The 18,326-nt window shown below is 32.2% G+C and overlaps 2 protein-coding genes across 4 annotated transcripts; both read right to left on the bottom strand.

Annotated features, from left to right (window-relative positions):
- Positions 1 to 4,495: 4,495 nt before the first annotated feature.
- On the bottom strand, positions 4,496 to 6,951 carry LOC125871673 (phytochrome A-associated F-box protein). The gene is made up of 2 exons (XM_049552313.1): positions 6,136 to 6,951; positions 4,496 to 5,123 (listed from the first exon to the last, which is right to left on the bottom strand). Exons 1-2 carry the CDS (start codon positions 6,708 to 6,710, stop codon positions 4,700 to 4,702), a joined length of 999 nt encoding a protein of 332 aa, XP_049408270.1. The 5' UTR covers positions 6,711 to 6,951; the 3' UTR covers positions 4,496 to 4,699.
- Positions 6,952 to 11,272: 4,321 nt separating this feature from the next.
- Positions 11,273 to 17,374, bottom strand: LOC125870758 (serine/arginine-rich-splicing factor SR34-like). Of its 3 annotated transcripts, none has more exons than XM_049551265.1 (14): positions 17,284 to 17,374; positions 16,798 to 16,886; positions 16,456 to 16,521; positions 16,276 to 16,350; positions 16,073 to 16,181; positions 15,942 to 15,988; positions 15,766 to 15,823; positions 14,043 to 14,092; positions 13,858 to 13,914; positions 13,647 to 13,774; positions 13,466 to 13,564; positions 11,854 to 11,887; positions 11,564 to 11,679; positions 11,273 to 11,486 (listed from the first exon to the last, which is right to left on the bottom strand). In XM_049551265.1, exons 2-14 carry the CDS (start codon positions 16,879 to 16,881, stop codon positions 11,483 to 11,485), a joined length of 927 nt encoding a protein of 308 aa, XP_049407222.1. In that variant the 5' UTR covers positions 16,882 to 16,886; positions 17,284 to 17,374; the 3' UTR covers positions 11,273 to 11,482. The 3 variants fall into 3 exon arrangements, 1 of the variants encoding a protein (XP_049407222.1); XR_007446946.1 differs by lacking the exon at positions 11,273 to 11,486 and adding an exon at positions 12,346 to 12,433 and having other exon boundaries at positions 11,583 to 11,679; positions 11,854 to 12,259; XR_007446945.1 differs by lacking the exon at positions 11,273 to 11,486 and having other exon boundaries at positions 11,583 to 11,679; positions 11,854 to 12,433.
- Between the last annotated feature and the right edge of the window lie 952 nt (positions 17,375 to 18,326).

Raw genomic sequence — 18,326 nt, 5'->3', positions numbered from 1 at the left:
ATTGACTTAACTTTTAAGTCAAAAAATAAAAAGTTGAGGCTTTTGGTTTTATACTTATTTTAAGTCATTTTTGATATTGTCAAACACTTCTAACTTATTTTAAGTTATTTTTGACTTATTTTAAGTTATTTTAAGTTATTTTTTATATTTATCAAACACTATCAGAAGTAAAAAACTTATTTAAAAGTAGGTTTGACTAACTTTTAAGTCAATCCAAACACCCTCTTAGTCAGATATATAAGAGTGTTTTTAAGACTTGTTAATAGTTCGAGGACGAAATTAATAATTCGCTTTGAATTTAGGGTGTTTCAATATTGATGTATTTTATTATTATATTAATATGAGAAGTAGTGCTAGTATTATTATTTTTTTGTATAGTTTTTGAATAAATAAATTTAAAATATTAAATTAGTCTGATTCAATTTAATTTTGAAGATTAATTAAATTGTCTTCCGTGAAGTGAAACATAACATATAAAAATGAACATAAATACTAACATTCCTCTATTTCAATTAAGCCTATTGCTTTTCATTTTAATAGTCTAAAAAAAGTATTTTTTTTCTATATATAATTAATATTTCAATTCCGATGATACATTTAGGGTCTGTTTGGAAAGTCATCAGGGAATTGAAATTGGTGTAATTACTAGGGTAGCAATTATCAATCTGATAATTACACAACTTAGTAATTACGCTGACCTGTTTGTTTGCCATAATGTAATTACATTATAATTACAAGTGTATTGTTTGATTGCACAAGTATAATCATAAGGTTATATTGAATTTTAAAAATAAAAATTAATTCTTAAAAATTAAAATTGTATATTAGACAAATAAGGATCTTTATAAATGATATTAAATTAAATATTTACGATATATATTGTCTCTTGAAAATATATTAATTAATAAACATATGTTTTTAACTAATATTATAAAAAATAATTGATTTATATTTTCATTAAATTAATCATAAAACTAAAAGTACATTATTTCTATGAACATCATGAAATGCATGTTTGACAAAAAGATTAATATCATAAATATAGTATCATAAAATTATAAAACATTTGACAAAAAAGATAATCTATCAAGTCTAACTTAAAAAATAGCTCGTAATGTAAAATATCGAGTTAATACTCCTAAAACAAATGAAATTGAAAATATAACATAAGTTCAAAATTCAAAACAAAAATTTAACATCTTATGTCACATTTCAACATAAAATACATAAATATGATTTAAAAGAAAAGAAAAACATAAGTTCATAATAACTTTATTCAAAAATGAATTCTACTTTAATTTAAAAATTAGCAACTAACAAAATTATACTAAATGGTTTTTTTAGAAGATACAAAAAATTGCATGGAATCACATAAAGTAAAAGTTGAAAATAAGAAGGAAATGGTATATAAATGATATTAAAAAAATATTTTTTAAAATAATATTAGAATAATAAATCAAAACAATTTAAAATAATAAAAATAAAAAATACATTAAAACGAAAAAAATTAAAACAAAAATAAAAGAAAGAAATTAACAAATAAACATCTTGTAATTACCATCAATTCACAACCTCTCCTTGTGAATTGGAGAGTGTATTTACACTTTATCAATTACACCGAATTACTTGTTGACCAAGTAATTACATGCCTAACCAAACAGGACAGACAATGTAATTACATCAAATCCAACTACCAGGGTGGGCTTTTCAAACAGGCCTTTAAAGAACTATGCATAATTTTAATATAAAATCAGAGTCAATAATCAATATAATATCTCCTTGATTTAAAAATGTCAAGATTCGTTTTTGATACTTTCTTTGTTATAATATATTGATTTAAGTCATTTACAATCACTTAAAGTTATTCTTATTATTCACTTAGATACTTTAACTAGGACTAGTACCCATTAGACACTTTAATATTAAATAAATATGTATCTATTGAACATAAATGGAAACTAACTTTAAAAATAATGTGCATGTGATTCACACGTTGTGTCTTGAAAAAATCACAAATAAAACTATGACATGTGGCATGTGGGTTCAATCTAATCATAAAAAAAATCAATTTAAGAAATTAAAAACAATTTCAACCATTAATAATCAAAATGTTAATCAATTAAAAGAAGAAAAAGAAAAATTGCCCCCTCCCCAAACTTGGCCCAACTAACCCTTTGGTCTTTCTTCTTTCCCCGGCTCACGATTGTCACCCTGTTCTCAACTCCACCAGCAAGATCCATTTTTGTTTTTCTTCTTATTATAAACTATGGGATTAAGCATAATATAAATAGTGAAATTAACAGAGGCGTATGTAGGAGGGGATCATCGGGTTCACGTGATTCCATGCTCCCCTCCTGAAACCATATATAGTAGTATTATATTTTAATTTTTTTTATTAAATATAGATGTGTGAACCCACAATCGAAGTATCATATAATGCAATGATGATTGGATTTACCTCTTAGTAAGATTAGAAATTTGAATTTTATATCTATCTTGTATTATTATTTTTTCTAAAATTAGGTAATGCCTCTCTAAGTGGTTATTGGTAGCACTTTTTGACGTTTTAATTAATTAGTCATTTCAATTTTGGACCTATAAATTTAAAATTTTAACCGTTGTCAATGATACAAACCTAAATGTCAAACCGATTAGATCTACCTTTTCATAATAATGCATCCATCATTCCAAAATCCTAGATACGCCTCTAGTGAAATATTATGACGTATGTGTAGCTTAGCGGAGCGACGTTTGTGGAAAATAAATTAAGTGAACGACGGCAAAGAGAAATCGAGAGTACTCAAGTTATTTATGTAGAATTCTCTAATATCACAAATTTAATGGTTTTACATTTTAATTTGAATGGTGATATTTGCTTAAAAAGACCGGAAATAGAAAACGGACGAAAGTCGGGGCAACTTTTTAAACTCCAATATCGAAATCTTCTTTCTTCTTACAAAGTTAATTCGTAGATTCAGTTTTTCTTAATATGAATGAAGTTTGAGAACGGAAAATGGAGGAAGTTTTAGGTGTTCAATAGGTACTAATTTTGGTTGGGATATCTAAATGAATTATGCTGACAACTTTAAGGGGCGTGGATGAATATATTTGTTTGATTTAGCATTAGTTTAGTGTCACACTCATCTATTCTATAGTTCAAGTAGGAGTCTATCCTTAACAATGTACCGTGCTTCGATTGTTATTTTTGTTTTTGTGTGTGTCCGAATGGAACCTTTCCTCGTGAATTGTCTTCTTGGAGAAATGATCACGCGGCGGGATTCATTCCCTCTAGCTACGCTCTTCTTGCTCCACCAATAAGCTTTTGTAATAATAGTAGCCCTTGCCTGTGTTGGCATCTTAGGAAGTTTGGAATGAAGTTTTTTTTAAAAATGAATTAAAGATAGGTAGAATATGCAAAATATCTTTTTTAATCTTGTGTTATTAAATATGTTATTATATTTCAGAACAAAAAATATTACTGAATATAAAAAATAACTCAAAACAGCATGTATATACAAAGTATACCAGACTTTGAATTGCTTTCACAATACCTATCATTGTATTAAGGACATGGTTTGACTTGCACAGGCACACATAAATACAAGTATTCGATCGAGAACTGAGTGTGCGGTCAATGAAGTAAATGAAAATTATGAAAGATCTGAGTGCAAATTATATCAGAGACAAGAAAATACTAAGTGAGTTTTTCATCCGTCCAAACTCCAAACCTTAGTCGATGCAGTTATTTAGTAATATGTACTCATTGAAATAGTTGAAATACATACATACAAGTGGATCTGACCACATCGTTATCAAGAGAGAAAAAGAACTTGACTAACATCAGGATTTCTTATAACTATCATCTTCTAAAACTGGTAAAACACAATATCACTACATGAAAGAACCTAAAATTTGATAAATTTATAAGCAATATCTTTCACAACCCTATATGTGCTTTTGAAAATACTGCAAATGTATCTAGAGCCTGCTTTGATTGACTTATTTTAGGTGTTTTTAAGTCAAAATAATAAATTAAAATTCATAACTTATGACTTTTGACGTATAAACTATAAGCCCATCCAAACAAGCTCCTAGCCGTCATTAAGTTTCATAAGAGGAGTATTTTGTATAATGTCAATATCAGACAATAACTCCGTCATTTCAAAGCATGACAGATCAGGTTAAACTGAGCTTGGTGTGGAGATAGGTTTTTGATCGTGAGCTAAGTGTCTCACGTTACAACTCATTTCAGATCATAAGGTCGAGCTTCAACCGAACATTTTCTCTCTCTCTCTTCCCCAGATGAAATGACTATTGCAAAGTCAAAAGTCCTACGAGCTTCATTCCAAATGGTAGATTATATGAAAGCATAGCAAAGAGACGATAATGGAGAGCTCATTAGACCCGCCATTTTCTCAATCGAAAATGAAAATTAGCTTCCTGAACGACAACCGTTCAACGGGATTTCACATTCACTATAAGTAGAAGAATCAAATGAAGAAGAACTCGTATAAATATAAATACTTCATCTGTTACACTCTATAATGCAAATATGGCAAATAACTATTGTAAGCAATCACAACATAGATAAATCCCAAAACAGCCTAAAATGGCAAACAATAACCAAATGCTAGTCACAAAAACACCAAAATATCAGTTCAAGTTAACACGATTACCCCATAATTGGTATAGAACCAATTCAAGTATATAATGGCCAATCAGTCCATGCTCCAGAAACATGGCCATTCTCACAGACATAAGCTCGAACAACTGGTTCTCCATCATCATGGTACCCAAAATACCTCCTCAAACAGAAGGCTGAATGCAGATCCCATGTCTGTTTTGCTGAGCAAAACGCACAATTCAGATCGATCTTCTTCCTATTGCCATCATTAATCGTCCTCCATACCCTTGACTGCTTGAAATTCTTGAAAATCCCACGAAATAGCATGTAATTCCTCTTCTCCTCCATGTGAATACAACCAGGCCAATCACATATGTACAAACAATCCCCTTTGAATCTACTCGCTAGTAGCTTATTCCCCTGCTCACGGCTCAAATTCCATACCCCAGAAGCCAAATGTGAACAAGGCGATCTGTAAATTTTTCGCCTCTTTGCAAGCCTGAAATCAGCCCAAAAAATAAATTGCTACCAATTAGTGATACAGAAATCAATACATACATCAACAACAACATACCCAGTGTAATCCCACAAATTAAGTGGAGTTTATGGAAGGTAAAATGCACGTAGACCTTACCAATTCCTTAGAGGTAAAGAAGTTGTTTCCGATAGACCCTCAGCTCAAGTAAAATACAGTCCAAAGCAATATAGAGAAAAAATATAACTAAAATGAAGAAAGTCATGACAAAATACCATAGATAACATACAAATCATCCTAAACCAATAGTCATTACAAATAAAACATAATCGACGTGCAAACAAGGGTGTGACCTAGTGGTCAATGAAGCGGTTAAGAACCATAAGGTCTCAAGTTCAAAACTCAACAGAGACAAAAACACTAGGTGATTTTCCCATCTATCCTAGCCGTGGTAGACAGAGTTACCTGGTACATGTTGCTAGTGGGAGGTAGCAAGTATCCTGACAGCTAATAGCATAAAAGAATACATGAAACAATGCTGAACTATCTAACTAACCTCCTACCCTTAGCAATAAACAACGCTCAACTATCTAACTAACCTCCTACCCTTATCAGTATTCTGTCTGATTAAAAACGCTCAACTATCTAACTAACCTCCTACCCTTATCAGTATTCTGTCTAATAAATCTAAAGAATATGTGAAACAACGCTTAACTATCCAACTAACCTCCTAACCTTATCGGTATCCTCCGTAGCATCCTATCTAAGGTCATTTCCTTGGTAAGATGAAGCTCTGTCATTCAGTATTCTCCATTGCGTCCTATCAAAGGTCATTTCCATTCAGTATTGTCCTTAGCGTCCTATCAAAGGTCATTTCCTTGATAAGATGAAGCTATGTCATGTTCTGTCTAATCAATCTACGTCGACAGAGAGGTAGACACATTGTTTCCAAAAGCAAAAATACAATCCACATACATAATAGCATGAAAAACTACATAATGCAAACACATAAAACAGAGGATGTATGTAATTTTACCTTGTGGGGGTCACCACTAGATTTGAGGGTTCGTCCTCGACGACCTCAATCTGATTTGAAGTCGATTCAGAAGCATCATAAACAGTATCAAACATAAGATCATCAAACAAAGACCAACCACAATCAGCAACTTCAGCAGAATCACTCCGATTATTATTATTACTCGACGAAGAAGGCATTAGCTGGGTCTGCAAACTATCAGATTTAGGCAAAACCCTACCCAAATAATTCTCATCCGGACCAAGTTCACGTTCAAGCCCAAAATCAGAATTCTCCAGAAGAACACCAGCTTGATGAAGACCCGGACAGCATACAGCTAGCTTGTAAAGCGAAGACCACCCACCCAGAGGACACGAAGACGTCGAAGAACTTACTAGATCGGAAACAACAGAAGGAATAGTTAAAGTGCATTTCGATTTGTAGCAAATAGTATGAATCAGAAATTCAAATTTCGTAGAAACACAAGATAAACGAGTCCAGTTCCTTGGATCATCTTCTAGCTTGAAAAATATATTGAGAACCAAATCCTCAGAAAGTTTTGAGAAAAACCCATCAACTATACATGAATTCGACATCGAAAAGATGTATAGAATCAAGATCTTTGCCCAATCCAATGGAATTAAACACCAAATTGATTAGCATCAACACTTGTAACAAACTCAAAGAATGAGAATTTGGTTTGTGATTTTGTGGGCAAAAGGGGAAAGCTTTTTTTGTAAGTTTGTGGAATGTGTGAGGATGGTTTTCAGTGCCTGGTTGTTAGTTGTTTTAACAAAGATTCCTTATATTATTACTTCTTCTTTTTTGGCTATATTAATTAATAGATTATACTATATACTTGGTCAGTGAGTTATGTCATTCTTTCAAAAATATTTTATGAATATATTTTGGTAAGTGAGTAATGTGATTCATTTCTCACCTCAGGAATTTCAAAAGTACTTTTTTATATGTATTTATTTGGTAAGTGAGTTATGTGATTGTTTTCTCACCTCAGGATTTTCAAAAGTACAATTCTAGGAAATATTATACTACTATATTATATTTTTTCAAAAGAAGTACAATTCTAGGAAATATTATACTATATTATATATGGTTTTTCAAAAGAAGTACAATTCTAGGAAATATTATACTATATTATTTATGGTTTTTCAAAAGTACAATTCTAGGAAATATTATACTATATTATATATGGTTTTTCAAAGAAATTTAGGGCCCGTTTGGCCATGCGATATGGTATCATGATATGGAATCATGAGATGAAATTGAAGTTTTGTTTGGACATGCGATATGGAATTTTTGTGTTGTATATTTTCTCATAAACATAAAAATCTCATAAGTTGTAAAAATATTAAAATAGCCTCAATTGTTTATTCAATCTTTTCAAATAAACAAAAAGTTTTTTGAGATAAAAATAAACAAAAATTTATAAAATCACATAATAAATTATTACAAAGCTATTTGTTCTCCACTTAAGTAATTGTTTCATCTAACTTTAATTTAATAAAAAAAATTGAACATAAATTGTAGTGTACTAGTCTTTAATATAATCCTCCCACATAGTACGGACAATTTCCTCACGTTGAACTTGCATTTCTCGATCATGTGACCGAGAAGACGAACCAACATTGTTACTTTGAGCAATTTGTTAGTCAATATCATCCGTAACTATATTTTCATGCTCATAGACCATAAATATTTCATCAGTACTTTGGTATTCTTGCAAATAATTATGTAACACTGCACAAGCTATGACAATTTTTATTTGTGTATCAATATCATAATGTTCATGCCTTGTTTCAGTATTCTAAATCTATTTTTCCAAGCTCCAAAAGTCCGTTCAATCACATTGAGCAGAGATGAATGCCTATAATTAACAGTTCTTTGGCATTTTGAGGCTCTCTTTCTCTTCCTCGGTAATCTTGCAAATGATAGCGTAGTCCTTTGTATGGAGCTAAAAATCCTTTTGTGTTTCGAAAACCAGCATCAACAACATAATATTTATCAACCAACAAACATTTTATAAAGAATTACTAAAAGCATATGTGATGTAAATGAGACAGCTTTGTGTAAATAAATAATATTTATTCTAACGATGTAATTTAAAGTTACCATGTGGCGGAAATGGAAATTGTGACGTTGGTTCAACAAGTGCATTCTCAAGTACTTTATTATCATGTGCAGTACCTTCCCAACCAGTAGTAACAAAGGTAAATCGCATATCAAAATTACAAGCACATAAGACATTTTGTGATGTTCTTCCTTTGCGATTACGATATGCTTGTTACACCGTTTTAGGAACCTCTCCTTCTATAAATGTTCCATCAATCACACCAACACAATCCTACCAAATAAAAAATACATCAATATTAGTTTAGTGAACATAAAATAAATTGGAAGCATTATAGAATGCACCTCATAAAAATAATATTTGTAAGAGTAATAAAAATAGTGCTTCCAAGACAATGCAAAGTCATAAAATAAATATTATCTCTTTAAATAATGTTGATAAGAAATATGTAACTAAATACTAATAACTTACACATAAAACATAAATGTGCACTTATTAAAGCCATAAAATAAATTTATTACTCAACAATCGGTTGGTGTGAGTTAAAGTGACTATATGTTGGTGAGAATAATAAATTTTAAAAAGTAATGATGTGATTATAAATTTTATTTACATATGAAATAAATAGTTAGTAGATATAAATGTGGGGTTGTATTAACAAAATACAAACTTGTGGATCAATTTTTGTATTAAAATATCTCAAATCATGATATGAAATTCTCATATAATTCCATATCATGGTTTTTGAAGAATATGAAATCACATCTCATAATATGGAATCATGAGATGGAATCAGCGTAAAACCGCATGTCCAAACATTGATTCCATCTCATGATGGCCGAACGTCTACTTAGGTATCATGTTGACTTCAAATTGAAATTTTGCTTAAATGCCCTTTGAACTTTTGAAGAGACATAAGGGTATCTTTGGCATGAAAGGAAAATATTTTTGAGATACGTCGACTTTGCTTATTTTCGAAAATAATTTTCTTAATGGAAGTAGAAAAACAAATTCTATAAGTGAGACTCTTATCCTTCTCACCCACCTGACGCACCAACCCCTAGTCCTTGACAATCCTACCCCGCCACCTCTCGAGGCCCCACTCCCCATTTCAACCGTTTACTAGATTATATCTAAATATTTTTCAGTTACTATTTTTTTAATTACTTACCAAATTCTAAAAAATAGATTAAAAATGGTCAAACACATATGTAGATCCTTAAACTTGTCACTAAATTTCATTTTGGCACTCCAACTCAATCTTATTTCATTTTAACCCTTCAACTCCAATTTTTATATTCCATTTTGGCACTTATAAGTGATGTGACAGAGTGTATGCATCACACTTTCTCTAAGAGAGTGAAAGACATTAAACAATAAAAGATTATTGTAACTAGGGATATTTTTGAGCCTTTTCTGTTAAAAAAATAATAAAAGATTACCCTTCAACTCTATTTTTTTAATGTACCATTAAACACAAAATACTAATTTTATGATTTCGATATTTCTATATATGTTATTCAACTGCAATTTTGCATTTTAAAAATCGGCGTTCATCCGTTAGTTATTGTAAAAAATTAAAATTGACAGATGATCATTGATTTATTTATTTTTTAAAAAAAGTAACAATTTCTTTTTAAGAGTTTCTCTATATTTTTGCGTGAAAAATAACCGACGAAAGTGCGTCGATTTTCTTTCTTAATAAAATCAATGACAACCCAACGAAGTCTATCGAGTTTCAACATTTTTTTGTAGTGTTATAATTAGCAATGAACATGAGTTTTTGTTTTACTCGTATTTAGTTGAATAAAAAATTAGAAAGCTGATATTTGAGTTAGTCCAAATAGACTAGATATGGGGGGGGGGGGGNGTGTTATTTAATTTAATTAATTGTTTAAAAAAGATATCCAACACACTTTCGTCGATTATTTTTTCACACAATAATGTACAGAAACTCTAAAAAAATAATTTTTTTTCAAAAATGATGTTCATCCGTTATTATTTTTTAAAAAAAAAAAGGATATGACGTTGATTTTTAAAATGAAAAAGTGGAAATGAAGAACATAAAGAAATCATAAATTTAGTATTTTGTGTTTAAATGATACTATAAAAATTAGAGTTGAAAGATTAAAATGGAACAAGGCTAAGTTAGCATGACAAAATCAAAAATGGGGGCAAGTTAGAGGAGTTGTGTATATGTTTTTAATTGGTTTTTGTGTCATGTCATGGCATGTGAAGTACACACATCCCACTTTGTTGATTATTTGGAAAAAAGTGTCAAATGGAACATAAAAATTGGAGTTGAAGGGTTAAAATAGAACAAAGTTGAGTTAGAGTGTCAAAATGAAAAATAGGAACAATTTTAAGGGTCTCCATATGTGTTTGGCCTTAAAAAATCAACTCATTCAAAGAAAACATTTTTCATGATAAGTATTTTGCTACGTACCAAACACTAAAATAAGTTTGTAAACGACTACAAAACCAAATCTCTCACTGCTATTATTTTGAAAAGAAAAAAAGATAAAGAAAAGCAGACAACTTATGACCCACTTTCCCCGATAACGAACCTCATCAATATTGGGATGTCTGGTTCCCATTTGCCTAAAATCTCACTCATTCTCCTCCACATATATATATTATTCTCTTCAATGAAAAGAACAAACGTATCTTCACATCCCAGTTTTCCATATCAAAGATCACATACTTTAATATTTTGTCTCACCTTGCAACGTATCGTTTGAATCAAATTCTTGAAATTGACTCTGTGGCATCATCACCTTATTTCATAAACAAAAAAAATGGATTACTACTAGCAAAGCTAAATAATACTCCCTCCGTTCACTTTTACTAGTTCATGATCAACTTTGCGCACCCCTTAAAGAAAAATAAATGAAGTGCATATGGATCATGACACCCATATTAATTGATCACGCCTATAAATGAAAAACAATTAAGTAGCACTGAAGAAATGAATACCAGAGCCATCTGTAGACGACCAACAATAATCTGCAAATCAAGGAAATTAAATTCTGTTTTTCACAATATCGCGCAGTTTAGAAAGGCTGTAAAATCTACTATATTGCAGTCTTTTACCAAGTCTTAAGAGATACAAAATTAAGTATAATAATTATTACAGTCTTGACATGGTTCAATGACACAGAAATATTTTGATGTAAGCAGAGCAACAGACTTCTCCGGGCCCTTAGACTCCCAACTGTGGACCGTGCTGCTCAAACACAGTATGATGGCACCCCTCAATCACTGATGACTCCAACAATCTTACCTGTAAAAAAAACACGGGAAAAAATTAAACAAAATGATCAGAATTGAAAAATATACGACAAGCCACAGAAGTAAGACCTGGACAAACTCCGGCTACGGCTCCTACTCCGGCTTGGGCTTCTGCTTGGAGTGCGTCTTTTGGGGCTACTGCTGGGAGTGCGTCTTTTGGGACTTTTGCTCAACGGTTTTGAACGCTGTAATTAACCAAGTCATAATACAAAGCAATAGTTATGTAGACAAAGGAAAGAGAGAATACAAAAGGCCAGATAAGCACAAAAAAGAGAGGACATAGAAAGACAAAACGGATGATCCCAATATGTTTGAATTTTGAGGTATTCCATTTACTTCAAAACATAGATTTGACTTACAGCTGGTGCTGGCGATCTGGACCTTGATGGAGATCTGCAAAATTTCCAGAAAGAACTTAATTTAATATCCCAGTACCGCCACTTAACAAGTTTCCTCCACAACTGCATTGATTTCACTTCCACCTCAGCAAGACCATAATGAAAGTAGCAATTTGGCAGAATCCAGAGTGGAAAATATGGCAAGTATAAAGCAATGCAAGTTACACCATTAAGACTACGTAATATTTTAAATTTGTGCAGTCACAGAGACCAATTAGCAGGATACCAAAAGAATTTTTGATAAAATCTCTATTTTGCTTTGTTAGAACATGCTTCTACCAAAAAATAAGTGGTGATCCAAATTCAGGTGGCAGTTAGTTCCCCAGTCCAGCTCCACCATAGAATCCATGATCTTCATGATCCCAATCTAGCACCCATGGAACATTTCACGATGCTCATTAGAATAGAGACATCATAAAAAGACCCAAAGTTGCCATCTAGAAAACATCGTACCTCCACAACAAAAAGAGTTGCAGGCAAGACCATTATCCACTCATGATCCTAATATGCAAATCCACAAACCGCCGCACATATCCAAAATCTAGAAAAACAAACAAGGTGACTTTTCATACTTATAAAAGAAATGATAAAAGACGACACCTTGATAAGGCAGTATGTTTTCCCTAGAATACAGTTCCAAAAATAATTAAAGTAAATGAACCAATTCTCCCTTAAAACACTAAACTTTTCTTCTTTTTTGCTCAGTCCTAAACCTTTCCAATTTCTAATTTAGTTTTAACAGACATGCACCTATCTAGGTGACCAGTCTCTACTGAATGGTTACACATTGATCAGCAAACATAGTTGGAAAATCCTGAAATAGCAGGAAACAAATGAATATGAATTCTTGTTTCATAGGGGAAAGAAAAATGAAGAAAAAAAGTGAGAAACCATACTTTTCACAATCATTTGGTTCATTCTAATGGTTTGATAATGCCATTGCAAGTTCTAAACCCCTTAAAATCTTTCCTGAAGCAGAAGAAAGTAACATAAATGTAACTATACATTGTCCCACTAGAGTATGCAGAGAACTACACATTACCAAATTAGATTGCCGCCAGAAAATGCAACCTTTGCAAAATTGTATTCTACAACTTACCCTAAACCATAATACCACCATTTGACAAATTACCAGAAGATTGTGTTGAAGGGACATAATTCAAACAATTAGGATTGGATTTGGAGTTTTATGCATGATATATGAGACTAACAGCTTCTCATTGCTATATTTTTTAGAAAGAAAAAGGGGAAAGCATTAAGGACAAGTTAAACAAAGAAGACTAAAGCACCAAGGAGTCTATGCCATTTCCATGTGAGCTTTGCAGTAAGCACATCAAACTAACAATAAGATAGAAGATAAAAGGCAAAGTAATCAACTGCAAGAGCATTTTAGATTTAAAGATCTTACATCAACAATAATTCCAGTGCAAAGAACAACTTGAGAAATTGAAAGAATTCTAATAAATAATAAAGAATAAAAAGATTTGCAGTTTATGTAAATATTAACCTTGTACTATGTAATGCTTTTATACCCATCCCGCCACAAGAACAGAAAGAGAAAGCAGAATATTACCTTGAGACAGGACGTCCTTTTGACCCAGAACGAGACCGAGAAGACACAGACCTTGAACGAGATCTTGAGCGCTTTGAAGACTTAACTTTAGGAGATTTGCTGCTAAGACAGATATTAATAAGGCCCTATTTCCAATAAAGTAAAACCACTAGTCCAGACATATATGTGTAACGTGTTAGACCTTTTGCTCTTGCTACGACTTCTACTTCGGCTACGGCTACGGCTTCGACTAACACTCTTTCCTTTGGAGTAAGAACGGCTCCGACTGCGGCTGCGGCTGCGGCTTCGACTGCGGTCATATTCCTTAACCTGCAGAAGATGGAGGATTTTAGAATACCAAATGACGGCATCAACACGATAATTGAAGAAATTGAAAAATGTTTGCGTCATACTCGAATTGTCGCACGAGAAAAGGCATTCCGAAACTCAGAGTCATCAAGCTTTTTGATCTATACGCATGAAAGGATAATATTAGCTGCACCTCTTAGTTGTATAAAGGAAAAAAACAAATATTGTAAACAGCATCAAGGTGAAGGAAACCCAACTAAAGGGAAGGAGAAAAGAGAAGATGGCTTACAGCATATTTCATGTCATCATAGTTTGTATAATCAATTATACCAGTGGTGCCTGAAATTCCCAACAAATTTGTCAACATCAGAATAACTTATGGAACAGAAATGACAGAGTAATATGAAGATCAAAATGCCTCCTACAGGGTAAAAATAAGCATTGTGCACTTACAAATTAAGGCAAAGAATGATTTTGTGTGCCAATATGGGATCAGAAAAGTTTCGGAATAGTTAGATTACAATAGTTTTTGGTGAACTTGGATTAGAAAAATTTATGGTGAAGTTTTACAGAAAACTAAAAACTGTTGCTTAAAACAAAATTTGTCTTTCGCAAATCGCACCAAAATGTTTACTGAAACCAAAAGGAATCAAAAACTATAAATAAAAAAGATTCAAAAACCAAGTTTTCTCGGCTTCATCAAATGATATTTGCTTCCACCTAATTTTCATTCCCTTAAAAAATAAAAAGAGGACCCTCCAATATGACAAGTTCTGCACATGATCAGAAAGAGTAGAAATAAATCATAGAGGAGAAAATTGTGTGGGAACATTTTGGCACGCTAGGTTAGCCTCTAGTTAAAGACTTCAAACACTATGCAAGCTAATGGGGTCATCAGGTGCATCAGATTAGCCTAAACAAATTTATCCAACCACCCACCCATCATTAGACAGCACCGTCGATTACCAGCTTTTAATTTGTCTTAAGGGACGATATTGTCCCCAGAAAAAGTGGGATAAATAGCAGGATCATAATCCAATTTAAAAACAAAATTGTATTAGAAGAGCAAAAGAGGACAATACATGGGCAAGGGCAAGACATTCTTAAATGGGAAGACAACAAAAATGAACATATTTCTTCGTCTTTTTCACCATTTCTTCCTGAGAGCAGAACTTATCTTGCCCTCACCCAGCCACCAACCAATGATGCCCCAACACCTATAGGTTTTTGACCCACCCCATAACCCACCTAACGTGTGCTTCTTTCCTACTCGGTGTTTCTTTTATATCTTTAGTTTGCCATCTGTCCTCCCAATTGTTGCTCCACCTGCATATTTTCCCCTCCAGTTTGTCATGATCTTATCCTGTTTTCATCAAGTAATATAATTATTAATATGTCGATGATTATTTCCTCTATATTTTTCTGAAGAGACGATTTCTCCTATATTATTTTTCCTTCTATAAACATTTTTCTAGACAAAGAAAGACTTATCAACTTATATAAGAGAAATCAAAAGCAAGAAACCTGAAACCCAAATTATGAGTCATAGATCTCCTATGTATTTTTCCAAATTCATCAGATATCCCAGGTATGAACCCACAGTTATTACCAAAGCTCTAAACATGGAAAGAATGACAGTAATAATAAGCAATGATAGACTTGCACCCTTAATATACTACTTGATTATAAACTCACTACTTTACACTATGATATAAAGAAAAGTTCATCCTTCACCTATTGCTAAGACAGGTCAACCACGATAAGCAAGAAAAGAAACAGTGTGTTACTGTAAAATTCTCCATCTTTTGGTATACCGTTTGTATACAGGGTCTTTTCCAAATCATCAGTACAATTGTTGAGTACCATTGTAGGCTCACATCAGAAACGCATTGCTTGGTGTGTCATTGTAGGTTCCCATTCCACATGGAGGAGTTAGGTATGCCAGACAGTTAAACCATTATACCAGTTCAAAGAGAACAAATAAATCTGTCTTTAGCTGTTTAAAATCTTACCACTCCCATCACGGAAAACTTGGGAGAAACAAACATCCCCAGCACGACGCATGTGATCCTACATAAGAAATAAAAGTTACCAACATTCAGGAATTACAGAATAATTTTGAGGGGGGAAAGGAGGATCACTTTCTTGGTATGTCCCTATTATTCACAACTAAAAGACACAGACTCACCTTGAGATCCTGCCACGATGCTGAATGGGGTAATCCTGTAACTAACACTGAAATACAACAAAAGATATCAAAACATAAGAAAGATATAACATGTATTACAATGTACAAAGCACATAAACCATAAGACACACCTCGAAAATCAGAACGTCTGGACACTCCTCCACCACGCTGACCACGGCCGCCGCCACCATAACGATCATTTGATGATGAGTTACCACGCCCGCCATGTGCAAGCTCAACCTGCCAGTATGAGCAATTGTAATAGAATCAACATCTAACAAGGAAAATACAAGTAACCTTATGTAGATTATATGCTACTATAAGTTTGACTGACCCGCAGACGGTGCCCATCAAAATCATAGCCATCACGACCACGAATAGCATCTTCAGCATCGCGAGCCTCTTCAAACTGTTAAAAGTTTGCCACCAATAAAAAGGTCAGAATAGCTTTTTAAAAGACACAGAGCATCCTGATCTAATGAAATCCATCTAAACCAAGGCATCTCAAACTCACCTCAACAAAAGCATAACCAGGGGGTCTTGGTGGAATTTTCAGCTCAATATGAGCTATCGGGCCATACTGCACTCACACATCAAATTTTTTATAAGTTTCTAAGAGTTGAAATCTGTTAAATTGTGATAGAACAATTACACATGTGCACAAACCTTACAAAAAATACTCCAAAAACTTAACAACGATACACCTCAATCGTAAACTAGTTGAGATTGGGTATACTGAATTCCCTATATCCATTCCACTCTATTTATACCCATTTCACTCAAAAAAATTATTTTTGTATTTAAGCATAATGAAATGATATCAAAGATCGTAGGGATCCATCTCGAGTATAAGCACCTTGTGAAACAGATCTTCCACTTCACGCTCACGAACATCACCAGGAAGATTGCCAACATAAAGTGTCCTACTCGACCGACTCATTGTTCCTGAAAAGGAAAACTACTGTAAATTGACTGACAAGAACAAAAAACAAGCACTTCCTGCAGTTAATTGAAAACAACACTAACTTAAAACAATTCATACATTCTCTCCAGGGGCAAAACGGGAAAAGAAAAAGGAGAAAAATCTTCAACTCTTGTAATTATTCAGTTGCAAAACCAATTTCAGTCAAAAAACGTTGCTTGATCAGCTAGAACAATAAACAAAGCAACTTTGCACAATTTTACTGACATTAATTTATACAACCCGGACATTTTTGCATTGACAAGCAAGGTAAATGGGAAAGAAGGAAAAAGTTGAACTATATTTAGACGATGTAATGATGATTATATCAATTAAAGCGAAAAAAAAAACGATTTATGTAACCTCCATTAGAGAACATACCTGGGAAGATCGAGAGCAGAAAGCTTAAAGAAGAGGAAATTTTGAAGATTAGGGTTTTAAGAAATAAAGTCGGGCGGGATATAGTGAAGAAAGCAGCATGTTCCTCATTTTTTGCAAATCACTCCTGTATGTTTATCTTTTAACACTTCGACCCTTGTAGTAATTCTTTTTGAAATTTCCACCAAATAATTCTAGTTCATGAAAAATAATTACTCCTCCCTCGGTCCAATAATACTTGTCTATTATTGACATTGTACACTTCTTAAGAAACTATAAATAGAAGGGTAATTTTATTAATCACTCTTTAAATTTAATAAATTTAATCTCTTGAAAATGTAATAGACATACGACTATATAATTAATGATAAGGATAAATTAGGAACTAAGTATAAAATTATCATTTGATTTCATAAAGTGGACAAATATTGTTGGACATCCCAAAATAGTATAGTGGACAACTATTGTTGGACGGAGAGAGTAGTGTTTACTATCTCTATTGTGATTTGATCCCGAGACTCCATGTATCTCAACGCATTTCATTGACCCTTAAATCATATTCTTGGATGCAATTGAATTCATATTTAACGAGTAGAATCATAAGACAATATTATTAATACTACTAATTTGTATTAATTATAATTTAATATATTAATACTTGTATTTAGTGATTATTTAAGATAACTTATGGTAAAATGTTCACCTAAAAAAAGGTTATTTGGAGTATAAATTATATGATGTAATTTTTTTTAATGTAAAATTGCATTTGACAGGACATATTAGGTTTAGATAATAATAAAATTTAAAAAAAAAAAAAGATGCAAATGGATAGATTTTATGTGTATGATACTATTATTGTGAGTAGCTTTTTAATCAGGGTTCATTTCAACTTAAAAACTTAAAATATACTTTATGTTTGTATTTGTGAGATCAAGAATTGTGCTCACTCTTTATTAGTCGTTTTTATATTATAAAAAAATGGTTCATATTTATAGTTTTATGAGTTTATTGATATTATTTCTAGTTTTTTTTTTATTTTTGTTAAG

Source organism: Solanum stenotomum, chromosome 7, assembly GCF_019186545.1.
Source record: "Solanum stenotomum isolate F172 chromosome 7, ASM1918654v1, whole genome shotgun sequence".
Lineage (NCBI taxonomy): Eukaryota > Viridiplantae > Streptophyta > Magnoliopsida > Solanales > Solanaceae > Solanum > Solanum stenotomum.
Note: the sequence above shows the minus strand (reverse complement) of the source record. Positions and strands in the feature narration are given on the sequence as shown.

Excerpts from the sequence above, each read along its gene's own strand:
- LOC125871673 (XM_049552313.1), bottom strand. The coding sequence starts at position 6,710 with ATGTCGAATTCATGTATAGTTGATGGGTTTTTCTCAAAACTTTCTGAG. Across the intron at positions 5,124-6,135 it reads CTAGTGGTGACCCCCACAAG|GCTTGCAAAGAGGCGAAAAA; the intron begins GTAAAATTACAT and ends GGCTGATTTCAG.
- LOC125870758 (XM_049551265.1), bottom strand. The coding sequence starts at position 16,881 with ATGAGTCGGTCGAGTAGGACACTTTATGTTGGCAATCTTCCTGGTGAT. Across the intron at positions 16,522-16,797 it reads TGGAAGATCTGTTTCACAAG|TATGGCCCGATAGCTCATAT; the intron begins GTGCTTATACTC and ends GTGTGAGTGCAG. Across the intron at positions 16,182-16,275 it reads TTGATGGGCACCGTCTGCGG|GTTGAGCTTGCACATGGCGG; the intron begins GTCAGTCAAACT and ends TCATACTGGCAG.